Genomic DNA, 18,047 nt, shown 5'->3' on the forward strand with positions numbered 1-18,047 from the left:
AGCTGCTGGTGAATTTTAAGCTTTTGTACTTTCGAACAACTCCTTAGCAATAATTTCAATTACAATAAACTCAATTTTGGTATGTGTTGTGGAAATATGCATTTTGATGTGAAAAAAATGCATTGTTTGCACCTGCATAAATTTCTAGTGGTGTGAGATGGTTCCAGGATTGTGATTAGTGGTATCTGCTCACTAGTGTCGGGAGTCAAAGTTGAAAGAAAAAAAAGATCCTTTATGTGCGTTTGTCAAGCTTGTCACTTCTCATTATCCATGCTCATGAGGGTGGTCCAAGAGTAGCATGGAGGTGAAATCTAACCAAACACCACCATTGATACCTATTGATATTTTATGACAAACAACCTTGCACATTTGCAAAAATGTCGTCAGCTGTTGCTTAGTTTTTGTGCGCAGCCCATGACTTGGAAAGTTAAAAAAGATCAAATTAAATCTGAAATACAAATGCAAAAAAACTGCAGGTGCGCATGTTAAATGAAGCGGTGAAGGTGGTTTGAGCTGACCATTTGCCTGCTTGATCATCTTCCTCAGATGCTGCCTTGAACTAATTCTAATGTCTTAATTTTATCACAGCGCTGTAGGAGGCTGGTATATTTGTTGAACTTGCTAAATGCTGCAAACATTTTCTTAATTGTTAAATTCTCAAAGTGGGTTCACTGGTGTTTAATCAGGTTTCCATAATGGAACATATTTAAGGTCATTGTGTAGTATTCTTTTAACATCAGAAATTCACTAATTCCAAACAGTCCCATTCAGCCATGCTTGAGGTAGAACCTCTGGTTACATTTTAATGAACAGAATACAGAAAAATGAATAATACACTTTTAATTCCTTTTAAATTAAATTGAATAAAACAATGATAGCTGTGCATGTAAATCAGTCTCAAAATTTGTAACTCTACAAAATGCAAGGCCATGCAGCAAAGCTTAGACTACATCTGTGGCAAATAAAATTCATAACATAATTGTCAGGGGAAAATTCAACTCCTTTAAGAGAGCATGGTCATATATCCCTGGCATTCAATGGTATTAATGTTGTCAAATCTTTCAATATCAATATTTTGGAGGTCACCATTAGGTGCAAACTCACCTGGGCTGATTTGCGAAATGGAAGGTACCAGGTGAGGCTTCTTATTAAATGTATTTTAATGTTTCTTAATGGAAGTAGCCAACAATAATAATGCCAAGAAAATAACAGAATCTTTTGAAAGTGTGTCTTAAGTTTGGTCTCCTCAAGAATTATGAAAGTTTAGTATGATTCAAAGATTTTAATATGATTCACTCCAAAGATGTACAGGTTTGGTGTATGTAAATTGTCCCTCGTATGTGTAGGATAGTGTTAGTGTGTGGGGATCGCTGGTCGGCGCAGACTCGGTGGGCCGAAGGGCCTGCTTCCGCGCCGAGCCAATAAAATCATGGGAGACCCCTTCCACCCCTGCAACGGACTGTTCCAGCTGCTACGGTCAGGCAAACACCTCCGTTGCCATGCTGTGAGAACGGAGAGGTTGAGAAGGAGTTTCTTCCCAGAGGCCATTCGGACTGTAAACTCCTATCTCACCAGGGACTAACTTTACTGAACTTTTTCCTTCCAATATTTAACATGTAAAAGAATATGTGTGTGTTCATGATTGTGTTTATAGTTTGTTTGGTTGTTTGTTTGTTTGTCTTTTTGCACAAAGTCCGCGAGCATTGTCACTTTTCATTTCACTGCACATCTCGTATGTGTATGTGACGAATAAACTTGAATCTCTGAACTAAACTAAAAAAATAATTAGATTGTCAAATACCCAGCTGAGAATATGGTGATTTTTGATTATAATTATTTCCTTCTAAAGTGAGCAGGCTTGAGTCATTCATGAGTTTTCCATGTGTTAATAGTCAAAAAACCACCCTGAACAGCATGACGACAAAGCTAGGCCAGCATCCTCACGCAAGCACCAGATTTAATTTTGCAGTCATGTAATGTAAATTTGACTTTTGACAAATCCATAGTTACCTACAATAATCATGTTTTATTTAAGATATATAGTGACCCATGACAGCTCTAATATCAATTATGTAATGTAAAAATCCAAAGTATTTTCCAGTTAGTATCATGTAAAGATTTAAAGACAATTTCATAAGCTCAGATGCAACTCACAAGCCCAAGGCAACATTCAGGTGTGGAGAGCAAGGTTGGATTGATGGGTTGCAGATTTGATTTTTTAATTAAAGCTGATGTGCATTCCATTAAACAAATACATAGAATTAATTTCACTTGTCAATGTAGAAATTGATGTTATCATCTGCTGTCTAGAATTAGGGTTATTTTCTCTACCCTATGTTCTCTGTTTAATGATTCTGTTCCTACCTATTCAAGACCAAGCCAGAGATATAAGAATGTAAAGCAAAAAATGTTATGTATGACTTGTTGAGTTTTAAATGCCAGCGAGAATCACATGGATTATTCAAGGATGTGAGGGGAAGAGAAAATTAATATGAGGGGCAAAGAATGTGTATGAGAAGAGATTAACTGTCAACAGGAATTGAAATACAAAAATATTCTATTGGTCTATAAAATGGGCGGCACAGTGGCGCAGCGGTAGAGTTGCTTCCTTGTAGCGCCAGAGATCCAGGTTCGATCCCAACTACGGGTGCTGTCTGTACGGAGCTTGTACGTTCTCCCCGTGACCGCACATGCTTTCTCTGAGATCTTTGGTTTCCTCCCACACTCCTAAGACGTATAGGTTTGTAGGTGATTGGCTTGGTATAAATGTAAAATCGACCCTAGTGTGTGTTAATATGCAGGGATCGCTGGTCAGTGGGAACTCGGACTTAAGGGCTTGTTTCCATGCTGTATCTCTAAACTAAACTAAATAACATAAAGGTGATGCATGGAGGCTTGGGCCCTGGAGGACAGAAATTGGAACTTGCATGTGAGAAGAGAATTCGCTCGAGAGGAAAATAGGAAGTCCTAGTAATTGAGGAGACAGTCACGACACTAAACATTAAATTAATGGCAGGGAGGTACTAGAAACGTTGGCAGAACTGGAAGTAGTACCTGATGTGATACCTCTTACAATTTTGAGGGAAGTGTGGGAGGAAACGGCAAGGGCACAGAGCATCATCTCAATGTTTGTTTGAAATAGAGGACTGGAGAATAGCTAATGTTTCTACTTTGTGTTTTTTTTTGTAAGTACTGAAGTACAACAGCACAAGCTGGTGGTGGAAAATCTTATAAGCACATTGATTTGGGACAGGATTAATAGTCACCTGGAGGAAAATGAGTAAAGCAATTAGGGCTGAGGGCAAATTAATGTGATGTATAATGAGGGGAATGAGTTAATGTGATGGATAACAAGGGGAATAACGATGTGGTGCTCACGGTCTTCCAGAGGGTCTTGACAAAGTCGCATCATCACATGGTGTAAAAGGAAGATTGAAAGCATGCACATGAAGTCAGCTAAACTATAGACAGTCTCGGTAAAAGCGGATAGGAAGGTGAATAGCAGATCCCACACGATCACAGAGATAGAAAGCAGGTTGGCTGAACTCATCTGTTAATAAACACATACATATAATATTCAACCTTATGATCATGGGCAGATTCAAAAGACGGTTTCTGCTCCCACATTCTGCTGTCACTTTCAATAAAGCTACGATTGGAGTCTGGCCTCTGGTAACTCCATTTGTTCCTGAGAATGAGAAGTTTGCACTGATGATTCCCTACCATTTCACCTCTCTCAACAACAATGAGCTGCTGATAATGCTTTATTAGTCTGTTGCAGCCGTGATGCACAGTGCACTTGTTTCTGATCTCATCAATGAATAAGAATTACCCAATCAGCAATCTCAGCCTTCAGTCCTGGCTCCAATTTCTTTTTTCATTTATTATTACCGTTTCTGAATCCTACCACCAATTCTGTTCCATAATTGCCCGAGATCTGGTCGTGTCCCTGCAAAGGCAATTCTTAGCAATTATCTTCTTGGAAAGACTTCAAAACATGAACCTTCAGGTAATGCCTCGCACAGAATTAGAAAATCATTGTTAAAAAGTTCTCAGCTATGATCTAATGACGATGCTTCCAATCTGGCAAGCATTTACTGTATGTATTATTGAATCAATAAAACTTATTAAATGTGATTTACAATGAATGACAACGTCAGATTATTAACGGTAATGTTCTCAGGCTGTTTGGAATGTGTCTGTAACCCCAAATCCCCAGGCAAAGCAGAGGAGAGCTTACACCAATGACCACAGTGAGCAAGTTTTAATGATTCAGCACCATGCACTGAGGCAGAACTGAATCGAGTTTTGAATCCAGGTTTGAAAAGTAAGGGAAACTGGAGTTGGGGGAAAATCTAAAACGACAATTGTGCCCAAATCATTCACGAGCCATTTGAGCTGGAAAGTGTTAAAATTGAATAGGTACATCAATTTCAATTTTGGTGCCCTATTTTGATAAATGATATTCTGACGAAAACTCGGTAGTTTGCCTGTACACAGCCTAAAGATACACAAATGAAATATACATCAAGAAAAAGATTGACAATTATAATGGTAATTAAAAGATCTGAGGTTGCTTGCATATGACTTGGTTTCAATTCTTAGCTGGGGACTTGAAACACAGCAGTGAACTTCAGCGATTTGTATTCTACAGTCAGACTGGTGGAAGCTGTTCTGCAATGAAGTTGCTCACTGCTGCCATTTCCTATACAATGGAACAAGAAAGGTTCATTAATACTTTGAGTAATTCTATCGTCATGAAAGAAACTCTCATTATTGTTCCAAATGAGTTCTGCTGAAGTAAAAATTCCCCACAACCGCAGACACTGCAAGTTATTATTGCTCAGATATTATATTGTCACTTTAAAAGCCAAAATCCACCCCCACTCTTCTGGGGAGCAGAAAATGCTCTAACACCTCATTCGTTGGAAATGTAAGCACATCTCTTTTATTACCACGTTACCATGCAAAATTGCAGACTTGCAATAATAGGTCATTTGCAAAAATATTTATGAATACACCAAAGTGATTACAGCAATACTCACCTCTTTACATGTGCAATGCTGCATTAAATATGTTATGAACTTAATGTTTGTTGGATTGATGATTGTCTTTAACTTATGTGAAGTCATAACACCAAATCTTAATTTTACCACAGGATCCATCTCACCATGGCACTGCAGGATGCTGATATCCTTGTTGACATTGCGACCTGCTGCCTACAAATACAAAAAGATTCAGATATCCAACTACAATAAATTGACACACCCTCTCTTTAAATAATGTAAGGCAGCAACCCTACCGCTGCGCCACTGTGTTGCCCGAATTTTACTTTTATAACTAAATCATTTTGAACTCCAGCAAAACAACAAGTAGTTTGATTTAAAAAAATCACGGTGAGGGATGGTAGGAGGCTTCTGAGCATTTGCTTGCGTATGGAGTGAATAGGTTATGCCACTATAGGTACAAAGACAGGCTAATAAAATGTGTTGGCTTTCAATGCAAAAGGGCTTAGACTCTACTTCCCACTTTGCACTGTAAACAAATTTGGCCTCACCCATCAACTTTCCATATCTAGAAAGCACCAGGCTGGGGTGTAGTGGAATATTTTTCCCTTGCCAGAATGAAGGCAGGTCCAAAACACAGAAAAGACTTACTGGGAAAGTGTTTCTCACTTGATGTGCTCCCGACCTACCAGACTGAAGTCGCCATGCTACCAAGGGTGCACCATGGCCGCAACCACAAATACAGTAACGTCCACATTTATTTAAGAGCACCCTCCCAGGCCAACAAATAGGACTGTTATACAGGATTACTGCAAAAGAATATCCATTTATACACAAGGAATAGCCACATAGAAAAAACCCCAAATTGATTGATTGATTGATAGAATTTATTGCCACACAACCAGGGTCGGTGGAATTTTGGGTTGTCAGCAGCGGTACAATAATAAAGAACACACAACCACAATAAAAATATAACACAAACATCCACCACAGCATTCATCACTGTGGTGGAAGGCACAGAACTTGGCCAGACCTCCTCCATTTTCCCCCGTGGTCGGGACCTCCACCCTCCGCAGCCGTTGCTGCCGGCATCCAGATGGTAAAGGACAAAGTCAAAGGCAATGTAAGTCCAGGATCGGCTCTTCCCCACCGGAGACCGCGGCTTCAGGTTGGTGTAGGGCGCAGGCCGGCGGTCGAAGATTTAAGGTTCCCGCCGTGCCGCGCCGCAGCCAGAAGCACCGCAGACCGCAGGGCCGGTGGTCGAAGCTCCCCTCCAGGGGTGATGGTAAGTCCATGCCGGACCCGCGGTAGAAGTTGGCCGCGGGCCGGCAGTGATGGCTTCTTCTTCCCCCGGGTCCCCCACGAGGGATCTCGGGCTGTAGACGCCGCGCCAGCTGGAGCTGTGCAGACCGCGGTTTCAGGCTGCCGGCTGCCCCGGGCCAGCGAAACGGAGCGCTCCCCTCCAGCGAGCCCCAGCCCGCTCCACGCCGAGAGTCCACGCTGCGCCCGCCGCTGAAGCCCCGGGCGCGTCTCCAGGAAAGGCCGCGCCGATCCTTGCTGTTAGGCCACGGGGGAGGCGACCTGGAAAAAGTCGCCTCTCCGTGGAGGAGGCGGCCAAAACGGTTTCCCCCTCACCCCCCCACACCAAACACACCGAGAAACATCAAAAACATACTTTAAAACATACTAAAAAAATTAAAAAAGTTGAAAAAACTAACGCGCTGCTGACAGGCTGCTGCCATTGCAGCACCCCCTACCTACCTATATATGCAATGTATGCAATAGGAAGAGAAACTACAATGGAGAGCATCAGCTTTAAATTCATCCTCTCTAGTAGTTTATTCTTTAAAGCCCCCTTCTTTCCTGGAGGCACATGGTGCCACATTTTGTTAAACAGTCTCAAGTCTAGTGTGTTTCCCAAATCATTGCTCTTTCTGCAGGAGTCTTCTCAGTGTGATACCTTGCCACCCCTGCAAATCCAATCATCTTACTGTCAAAACATTCTCACTTCCAGAATATCAGCACATAATATTGAATATCCATTTACTAATCTCACAGGCAATTTCTAATAAAACCACCACATTATAAATCCATAAAGGAAGATCATCTGAAGAGTATTATTATTTTCCCAGACATATCTTACTGCTGCTCCATGCCGTAATACAATATTTAAAATGTTGAGGTACCTGTGGGAACGATTTGTGAAGAGGAAGCCAGCAACTCAGAGCCACAACGCCACCTAACTTGTGATGACATGTCAAAGCAGTGTAGAGGGACAGTGCACCACCCTGCAATGCAGTAGGAAGAGTTTTATTTTATTTTTTACAAATATTTAGAAAAGATTCAGATTCTTTAAAAACAAAAAACAAAAAGCAATTCTGAAGATTTACTTGTGAAAATCCTCCGAGAATGATCCTGTGCGAAGGAATTCCATTTTTGATCTCATGTTCAATAATTGCTTTAACTTGGAAAAAAAATAACAGAGTTATATATGATAGTAACAAACCACATTCCCTTTGTTCCTCTCTGACACAGACAGATATCTGGGTACAAATACATTCACATCTACTGCAGCAAATACAGTTTTATATTCTCCATTTTTCATTTGCAAGAACTAAATATTGCTATTACATTCTCTGAGTTGCTGGTTTCCTCTGCCATATTTATATACTGTCAGTCTGAAGAAGGGTTTCGGCCCGAAACGTCGCCTATTTCCTTCGCTCCATAGATGCTGCTGCACCCGCTGAGTTTCTCCAGCATTTTTGTGTACCTTTTATATACTGTCATTTGGAGTTCCCAGTGTGATCATTCTTGTGAATATGATATCCACTGATTCTTCCCCTTCCTTTCAGGTTGCTGGGCTTGATGTTTTACCCGTCCTCCATACAAATCCATTAACGAGCCGCAGATTTCTATCTATCTATTTTAACTTGGTGTAGCCCATGAGGTGCTGCCCTTTTCCAGTTTTGCCATTCCATGACATTACAATTGTGACACCAATTGCTGCACTGTCAGTGTCATTCATGCTCAGTGTGAGAGATAGATGCTAACCAGTCAAATGCCCTTCCTGTTTACACACTTTAGAGTCTCCCTCCTTCTGGAGTTCTCTCCCTGTTCATCTGTTCAAAACATACACCTGTGTCTTTTTGAACTTGTAAACTCCCAACTTCTCCAATCAATTCTTTGTGAAACAATACTTGATCTATAATTTCTCCCAGTTTTTATTGGATTTTTCTTTGTAAAGTCATGAGAAATTTATTTGTTAAAAGATGCAGCTGCACATTTCAAGTGAGAAGCCCTTTACTCATTCAGCCCCAACCAAAAGCGTTGAATGAAAAGCAACAAAGGAGGCTTACTGCAGTCAGCAGCTTTCTTTATACCAGCTTCATCTTCTGTATCATCTGGATTTAATCCTGTCAAGTCAAACCTTTTAAACAAAAGATAATGGGATGTTCTCTGCAGTCAATGCACAATTGAGTAAAATAAAATAAATTTATGGTTTAACTACATTTTCCAAAGCAAGGTTTTACATTAAAAATGGCATAACTCCCACCAATGCTGTTCTTGTGACCACAAGTTTGATTGATGAGATAATATTGATTGCCATGCTTTTTATACTTAAGCTTGCTTTCGCTCTCTCTCTCTCTCTCTCTCTCTCTCTCTCTCTCTCTCTCTCTCTCTCTCTCTCTCTCTCTCTCTCTCTCTCTCTCTCTCTCTCACACACACACAGCTTTGTATTTTCAATATATTTGCATTGCAAATCTTCAACATTTGCAGAACCAATGATTATGTTTTGTAAAATGTTTTGAGTCATTAATCAAGTATCCACGGGATACTTTTTTGCAACTGCTAAACCAGCACAGAGAAAGGCCACATTTGATTTGGCAAAACGCAATAAGCTGAGAGTTTAAAAGCTGACAGTTGAATCGATGTTATTAACTTTGAACAAGTTCAGCAGTATGCTTGAAAGGAAGAAATGCAAACAGTTACTATGCTTTAAAGAGGAGTCATTTCAGTGAATTAAGGCATAACTGCATGCAGGAAGTGGCACAAATCTATGAATAGACTGAATATTAGAAGAAAAAACATTTTTTTAAAAGCCTGTATGTAGAACACATACTTCCTTAGAGCAAAAAACTAAATGCCAAAACAAATTAACAGACATAGAAGAATGTCTGTTAATTTAATAATTCAATAAAATGATGAGCGCCAACAGAAAGTGATTGGGAAAAAGAAAGTTACAAAACAGGCACAAATTCAAAGCAACCAAAATAACTCTTGGAAAAAAGACACAAAGTGCTGGAGTAATTCAACGGGTCAGGCAGCATTCCTGCAGAACCTGGTTAGGTGAGGATTCAGTCACCAGTCTTAAAAAGGACCCGCCCTGAAATGTCACCTGTCTGAAAAAAGATCCTGACCCAAAGGTCACCTATCGCGTCTGAAAAAGGGTTAGAGTTAGGATGAATGAAAAGAAACAATCAACAAAACCATGACAATATTTTTGAATGGGAGGTGTGTGCCATCTGGAATGAGGATATAGTGGACAACTTGAATATCTGCTTTAGGTCATTATTTATAATGAAGGAACAGAATTGTGTGTCTGGCATCCTTCCAAAATATTATGGAAATGGCAGATGAGTTGAACAGGTACTTTGGATCCGTCTTCATTGAGGAGGACACAAACAATCTTCATGATATAGTCGTGGCCAGAGGATCTGGGGTGACGGAGGAACTGAAGGAAATCCACATTAGGCAGGAAATGGTGTTGGGTAGACTGATGGGACTGAATGCTGATAAATCCCCAGGGCCTGATGGTCTGCATCCCAGGGTACTTAATGAAGTGGCTCTATAAATCGTGGATGCATTGGTGATAATTTTCCAATGTTCTATAGACTCAGGATCAGTTCCTGTGGATTGGAGAAAATCCACAGCCATTTAGAACGGAAACAAGGAAACACTTTTTCTCACAGAGAGTTGCGAGTCTGTGGTATTCTCTGATTGGGGATGATCAGCCATGATCACATTGAATGGCGGTGCTGGTTCGAAAATCCACAGTTCCTGTGGATAAGAAAGGCGGGAGAGAGAAAACTGGGAATTATAGACCAGTTAGCCTGACATCGGTGGTGGGGAAGTTGCTGGAGTCAATTATAAAAGATGAAATAGCTGCACATTTGGATAGCAGTAACAGGATCGGTCCGAGTCAGCATGGATTTATGAAGGGGTAATGATGCTTGATTAATCTTCCTAAATTTTTTGAGGATGTAACTAGGAAAATGGACAAGGGAGAGTCAGTGGATGTAGTATACCTGGACTTTCAGAAGTCATTTGATAAGGTCCCACATAGGAGATTAGTGGGCAAAATTAAGGCACATGGTATTGGGGTAGAGTGCTGACATGGATAGAAAATTGGTTGGCAGACAGAAAACAAAGAGTAGGGATTAACGGGTCCCTTTCAGAATGGCAGGCAGTGACTAGTGGGGTATCGCAAGGCTCAGTGCTGGGACCGCAGCTATTTACAAGATACATCTATGATTTAGATGAAGGGATTCAAAGTAACATTAGCAAATTTGCAGATGACACAAAGCTGGGTGGCAGTGTGAACTGTGAGGAGGATGCTATGAGAATGCAGGGTGACTTTGACAGTTTAAGAATAAGGGGTAAGCCATTTAGAACGGAGACAAGGAAACACTTTTTCTCACAGAGAGTTGTGAGTCTGTGGTATTCTCTGCCTCAGATGGGTTCTCTGGATACTTTCAAGCGAGAGCTAGATAGGGCTCTTAAAGATAGCGGAGTCAGGGGAAATGGGGAGAAGGCTGGAACGGGGTACTGATTTGGGATGATCAGCCATGATCACATTGAATGGCAGTGCCGGCTCAAAGGGCCGAATGGCCTACTCCTGCACCTATTGTCTATTGTCTATTATCACTGAAACAGGGACTAGAAGTCTCCAAAGTGAATGTAAGCAAATTAACAATAAATGATGATAATAATGACAGTAAAGAAACAAATCCCTAGGGGCAGATGACTTCCATCCCAAGATGTACAGGAAGTTGGCATGGACATTGCAGGCACCCCAACGGTAATCACAAAAACTCATGAACAGTACATCCAGATGGAAAAGTTGCATGTCTGGCTCCACTACTTAACACGAGAGGGGAAAGCTGGAGAATTAGAGATCAATCTGCTGGTTGGGAAATTACTAACAGTTATCGTCAAGGATAAAGATACATGTTTAACAGAATTGTGAACAGGTATTCTTCCGATGGCTGATGGTGTCCAGCAAGAGGCTGCGTTAGCTTTTCAACTACTCATCACATTTGAAACAGGCGATGGCTACCACATATCTGAAGGACACGTATCTGACAAAAAAAAACTTACCATGATGGCATTGATGTAAAAAATTTCAATTGCACGGGCATCTTTGGTCTGAACAAAGAGAGAGAATTAAATCTCATTCAGAAATATAGAAAGCTCTGCTTGACTTAATATTAATAAATGTTTCAATGCAGTTTGTGTCTCGTAATATCGTAAGCTATATTTAAGAGGGAGTTAGACGTGGCCCTTGTGGCTAAAGGGATCAGGGGGTATGGAGAGAAGGCAGGGATGGGATACTGAGTTGGATGATCAGCCATGATCATATCGAATGGCGGTGCAGGCTCGAAGGGCCGAATGGCCTACTCCTGCACCTATTTTCTATGTTTCCATGTTTCTATGTAAATGTTCAATTTCAATCAAAATATAAAGTGCTCTTGCATGTTCATATTTTGTTTAGGGCAACATTTCAAAATCTGGCAGATTTCTGGAGCTGGATTTTGGATGTAAAAAACACACAAAAAAACTTTTTTTTCTAAAATGTATACGAGATCGCCCCACCATTCACATCCCATCAAAATAATAATGTAGCAGAGTTTATAGAACCGTAAATAAGTTATGGAGTGAGCTCTTTGCTCACTGCTGGAGCAAATGCAACGTAAGGGAATGGTCCAACGTTTAATCCCATTTGTCAACAACAGGTTAAAAAAAAGCATATGTTAAAACATCGATCGCCATTTGAACTTACGCATGAGGGCAGATATATTTCACGTAAGGAAGTCGGATGGAAGCCATTGATTCAGCCAATGCATGTCTGAGAACAAATTTCAGAGTGATGAGATCCATAATCTTATACAGGTGCACAACCTTTTATCCGAAAGCCTTGGGACCAGACACTTTTCGTAATTCAGAATTTGTCGGTCTTCGGAATGGAAATTTTTTAGCGTAGATTTTAATGGCTGGCTCAGTGGTAGAGTGCTCGGCTCATATCCGCAAGGTCGCGAGTTTGCGCCTTGATCCTGGCAGTTACTCGATCGCGAGTTTGAGTCTTCAATGTCGTTTTTTCTTGCAGAATAAATGTTTGTATGAAATGCAGTGTAGGAGAGGTGTACTGACTGTGTGGGCAGAACTTTGGAAGTGATTGCCCACCAGTCTAAAAAGCCGCTGTGTCTCCCTGTCCCTGGGATAGCAGGGGGCGATCAAACAGCACAATACCCCCCTCCCCCTCCAACTCCAGAGGAATCCGCTCCCCGATGGGCCGCTACGGCGACAAGTGGCAGTTTGCCCACAGCCCGAGCTGCACCCCCTCATCCGCCACCCCAAGAACAAGACGTGCCTTGCACACCATCAGCTTCTGCCCCTACGTGTTCCTCTGGAGTTGGAGCGGGGCTGGGCTGGAGTTGCTGCTGGCTGTGGGTCTCTGGGATCTCCGTGCTTGCAGTGGGCCTGGGGGTCGGTGGGCAGCGGTGGGAGCTGTGGAGCCTGTGGACCTACGGACTTACCTCCGTGGAGCTGGCCAGCTTCGGAGCGTGGAGAGCTGCGGGGGCGAGCTGCTGCGACCCGACTCCGGTGGATGGTGACACCGGGAGCTCGCGGGTCCCCGGTGGGAGACTGCTTTGCGGGGCACCGGCAGCGGCGACTTCTCCCGCCCGAATTACGGGGTTGAGAGTGACCTGGAGGGGGGCCTTACAACGCCCGGCGCGGCTGTAAATTGCCGCGGACTTGCTAGCGCCCGCCGGGGGCTTTGACCTCGACTTCGGGAGAGGAATGGAGAGCAGGGGAGAGACAAGTCTTTGCCTTCCATCACAGTGAGGAGGAGACTCACTGTGATGGATGTTTATGTGAATTGCCCCCTCCCTCGGCAACTGCAAACAACCCCACTCTCCTGCAAGGGCGGTACAGTTCCCGGAGGATGGCAGGTGGCCGGAGACGTCAGGACCAACAGGAACCCGCTCTCCGCTCTACGACGCCCCGAGCTGCGCCCCGTCATCCGCAACCCAGGTTCCTCTGTAGTTGGAGTGGGGCTGGGTTGGGTTGCTGTTGGCTGTGGGTCTCTGGGTTCTCCGTGCTTGCGGTGGTCGGTGTCCAATTGGTCCTGACGTCTACGGTGACTGGCACGGTCCTGCTGCCATCGCCGACGTGAAGACAGTGCAAAGCCCCCGCGCCGGTGCAATGGGCGGGGAGCTGGAGGGGGAGGGAAGGGGTCACACACATGGCCGGGAAGCAGAGGGGCGTAGGTGGGGTGAAACTGAAGGGAGCGACAATCTACACTGTGTATCGTGAGTCTACCGTGGGAACTTTTTAACTCAGCGGGCAGGCAGCAGCATATTGTCAATTATTAACCCTCCCGCGCAATATACCCTCACCTTCTCTTTTATGAATGGGGATTTAGTTCCCCTTTCTTCGAGGACCGACCGGAGGTTCCGCTGTCACCTCTGCGGGCCGCCCTCGGTGAACGTTTTCAAGGACCTTTCTTCAAGGACCGAAAAAATGTCCGTTATTCGGAGGTTTTCGTTATTTGGATCTTCGGATAAAAGGTTGTGCACCTGTAGTTGCAAAAGAGATTTTAATCAGTTGTGTGGAATGTGATACAAGTTAAAACAGAAATAAGAAAGTGCAGATGCTGGAATCTTGAGTAAAACACAAAGTGCTGGAGGAGCTCAGCAGCTCAGCAAGCATCTGTGGAGGGACGATGTTTCTGGTTGTGATCCAGTGTATTGATCAGTCTTTACTCCTTGGCATTAGCAATTTCAGCGGATTTAGAAAATACCCAAAGGACTCATTGAATCATAGAGTTATACAGCAGGGAAACGGGCACTTTGGACCAACTTGTGCATGCTGACCAAGTTGTCTACCTGAGCTAATCTCTTTGACCTGCATTTGACCCATATCCCACACAACCTTCTTCATCCATATTCCTGTCTGAATGTCTTTTAAACATTGTAATTGCACCAGCCTCTACATCTTCCTCTGGCAGCTTGCTCCATAAATCCACCCAGTCCCCTTTGTAAAGAAATTGCTTTTAAAGTAGCCTGGGAACCAGAATTCCAGCGAGTAGAAATTGCCAACATCACCTGGTGAGCCACATGCAAAATCACCAGTTTCCAAATGGTTGAACATCAAATTATCAGTTTGAGTGTATTTTACATTGTGTGCAAGCATAGGTGAACAAAGAGCTAACTATTGGTTGTTACTTTGTGAGATGTTAATTTGCTCTTCGTTAAACAATATGAATAATTGAAATTTATAATAATCAACAGTTTGAATAATCATCATTTTAACTGATTGAGAACAGTCATTCCTTACCCATTTAAAAAAAAAAAACCTCCTTGGGATATGGACATTGTTGGCTAAGCCTGGAATTATTTCCCACTCATAATTGCCATGTAATTTATTTCAGAGGGTATCTAAGAGTTAACCATACTGGTGGGTCTTGGAGTCAAGTTTAGGCCAACACCAAGACAGATCTTCTTCCCTCCTCAATGACATCAGTGAACCAAATGGGTCTTATAGTCATCATGGGTAGACTTATCGAAATAGAAATAAAACCCTATTTATTAACCAAATTCAAATTTTACAGCTTCCATGGTTGGGATTTGATCTCTGTATAGTTAACACTGGCATCTAGATTACTAATCCAGTAATTTAACTGTGTCACCATAAGAACAAATTGTAATGAAGAACAGATGTTCACGTCACATAGTAGAAAAAAACAAATTAATTGAATATATATTTACTTCAAGATACCAGATCCACCAATCACTAAGTGGCACAGAATCTCTAAACAAGCTTAACATTAGATACGTTTACAGGATGAATGGAATGGCCCATTTGCATCCATCAATTTTCAATTACACAAAAACATTTTCAATTAGATAATAATTTTTAGCATTTTTATTACATTCAGCTCAATTTTTCATGTGTGTATATAAATAATTTTGTCTTTAATATTTATTTTGCGATGCTGCTAAGCTCTGCTAGTTACTGCTGTCCGATTTCCCCCCCCAAGATTGGACAATACAACTCAAGCAAAATGTTGCCATGCCAAAGACAGCACTGGATTCAAACGTGAATTATCAGAGGAGAATATTGAAAAGTTATAGACAGTATTTGAAGAAGTGCAAAAGGGGATAGGTGTAAGAAGAGCTAAGCGTACTTCAATCAGAATAATGGTTCTCCTTTAGGAATGCAAGAACTTTATAACAATAGTGTTAGCCTGGTTCTGGTGATTCAACAATTAAAAGCGGATTTAGTATTGTAGGACATTTCAGCTTTTGGAGACAGAGGTTGGATGATTTAAAAGAGCCCAGAGTAGAAGCAGGGTCACCAGAACAAATATCAGCACACGTGTCCTTTTCTAATTGAAAAGTTTAAGGAAGAAATTGGAAGGAGTAAAAATTTAGGAAGAGGGTGGAATTGACAGTAAAGTCATAATCGCACTTCCAAGTCTAGATGTTCGTCATGTAGAACAAATTGCCTAATTTTACCTTCTCTACAGGAATCCATCTTCCTTCGGCATAGTGTCTTTCACTGACAGCAACAAGGCTTTTATATTATGATGCAGTTATTCTTCTCACAAACTAAGAATTAGTATATCAGGCAAATGTATTGTAGATGCAATAAAGGAGTTGATTACATGCTTAGTGCAGCTCCCCCATTCTTTGCCCATGTAACAGAATATTTACATGCAAGCAGTATTAGCAAGTGTCATCCATTCACCACATACCAACAAGATTCTGATTCTCTCTAAAATCTACCTCAAAAAGCAAATTGATCATAACCGCACTATGTTTCCTCTTCCTTACTAAAAGTCATTAAAGTCAACAGACAGAGATGAAATATTCCAGCTGGAATGAAGTTACTGAAGACCAGGAATTGAATCATGACCTTAATGTTTGCATGGGCCAATCTAATGCTGGATAATAATGTTGGACCAAAGAAATATTACACAAGATTGTAAATGGTTATGCAAGAAATTACTGTATGCAATAATCTAGTATCGTAGGAAAGAAAATTGGAAAAAAATAATTCCATTCAAGTGCATTCTGCCCATGGTAATATTTATTCACATTGCTTGTGAAGTGAAGAAAGTGAAGAAAGCTAATGGCATGTTGGCCTTCATAACAAGAGGATTTGAGTATAGGAGTAAAGAAGTCCTTCTTCAGTTGTACAGGGCCCTGGTGAGACCACATCTGGAGTATTGTGTGCAGTTTAGGTCTCCTAATTTGAGGAAGAACATCCTTGCTATTGAGGCAGTGCAGCGTAAATCCACGAGGTTAATCCCCGGGATGGCGGGACTATCATGTGAGGAAAGATTGGAAAGAGTGGGCTTGTATTCACTGGAATTTAGAAGGATGAGATGGGATCTTATAGAAACGTATAAAATTACAAAAGGACTGGACAAGTTGGATGCAGGAAAAATGCTCCCAATGTTGGGCGAGTCCAGAACCAGGGGCCACAGTCTAAGAATAAAGGGGAGGCCATTTAAAACTGAGGTGAAAAAAATACTTTTTCACCCAGAGAGCTGTGAATTTGTGGAATTCTCTGCCATAGAAGGCAGTAAAGGCCAATTCGCTGGATGAATTTAAAAGAGAGTAATGCCCTGTCCCACTTAGGAAACCTGAACGGAAACCTCTGGCGACTTTGCGCCCCACCCAAGGTTTCCGTGCGGTTCCCGGAGGTTTTTGTTAGTCTCCCTACCTGCTTCCACTACCTGCAACCTCTGGCAACCACCTGCAACCTCCGGGAACCGCACGGAAACCTTGGGTGGGGCGCAAAGTCTCCAGAGGTTTCCATTCAGGTTTTCCTAAGTCGGACAGGGGCATTAGAAAGAGCTCTGGGGACTAGCGAAATCAAGGGATATGGGGAGAAGGCAGGCGCGGGTTACTGATTGTGGATGATCAGCCATGATCACTATGAATGGCGGTGCAGGCTCGAAGGGCCAAATGGCCTCCTCCTGCACCTATTTTCTATGTTTCTATGCTTTAATAGTGGATAGAACCTTTATGGAAAGCATCAATGCAAATAAATATGAATAACACAGAAATACATTAATTTATGTGAATAGATGTATACAAGTATTGGATAGAGAAAGTATGAGAATGATTACAAAACCTCAGAATGTAAGGAACATGTGTTTTTCTTCATAAGACAACAACATTCAGCAGATACGTCTTTAATATTTTAATTTATTGCAATTAGAATCTTCACCAAAAACAAACTCACCCACTGTCTCCAAGTCCGTGCAGGAAGATAACCTGTAAAATTCAAGTTGATACCCGTGTATTTTAATTGAGCCAAACAAAATCCAATATTTGCTTAAAATTGCTATAATGCTGGAAATTTCATCAAGGCATTCTAACAAACTATTTTTGAGAAGTGCCCCAAAAAAATAGATTCCAGCCAATGTCACCACAGTACAAATATCTGACAGAGCTGGAGAATATGGTCCTTACCACGGCTGTTTCCCGTTGAGTCCCAAACACTGTTGCAGCTCCATCAAGTAGCGGCAATGACATGTTGTTACCACACATACATCAGCTATGATACCTGCAGAGATGGAAGCAGGAATAAGCAAACACCACCTTAGTTATGGTTCCCAGCTAGCACTTAGAATACCAAGAATATTATTTTGAAAGAAAACACTCAACCCAGAGGTACAGGGCCAGAGACACACAAATCAGGTAGCGTGTACTAGTTTCAGGTAAATGCTACGTTATCCACTGAAGG

The 18,047-nt window shown here is 41.9% G+C and overlaps 1 protein-coding gene across 1 annotated transcript; it reads right to left on the bottom strand.

Moving 5' to 3' along the window:
- Positions 1-2,784: 2,784 nt before the first annotated feature.
- On the bottom strand, positions 2,785-17,868 carry LOC116988501 (acyl-protein thioesterase 2-like). The gene is made up of 9 exons (XM_033045265.1): positions 17,774-17,868; positions 17,544-17,575; positions 12,067-12,132; positions 11,385-11,432; positions 8,363-8,433; positions 7,397-7,470; positions 7,193-7,294; positions 5,046-5,219; positions 2,785-4,705 (listed from the first exon to the last, which is right to left on the bottom strand). The coding sequence occupies exons 1-9, from the start codon at positions 17,849-17,851 to the stop codon at positions 4,655-4,657; spliced, it is 696 nt and encodes a 231-aa protein (XP_032901156.1). The 5' UTR covers positions 17,852-17,868; the 3' UTR covers positions 2,785-4,654.
- Between the last annotated feature and the right edge of the window lie 179 nt (positions 17,869-18,047).

This window comes from Amblyraja radiata, chromosome 27, assembly GCF_010909765.2.
Source record: "Amblyraja radiata isolate CabotCenter1 chromosome 27, sAmbRad1.1.pri, whole genome shotgun sequence".
Classification (NCBI taxonomy): Eukaryota; Metazoa; Chordata; class Chondrichthyes; order Rajiformes; family Rajidae; genus Amblyraja; species Amblyraja radiata.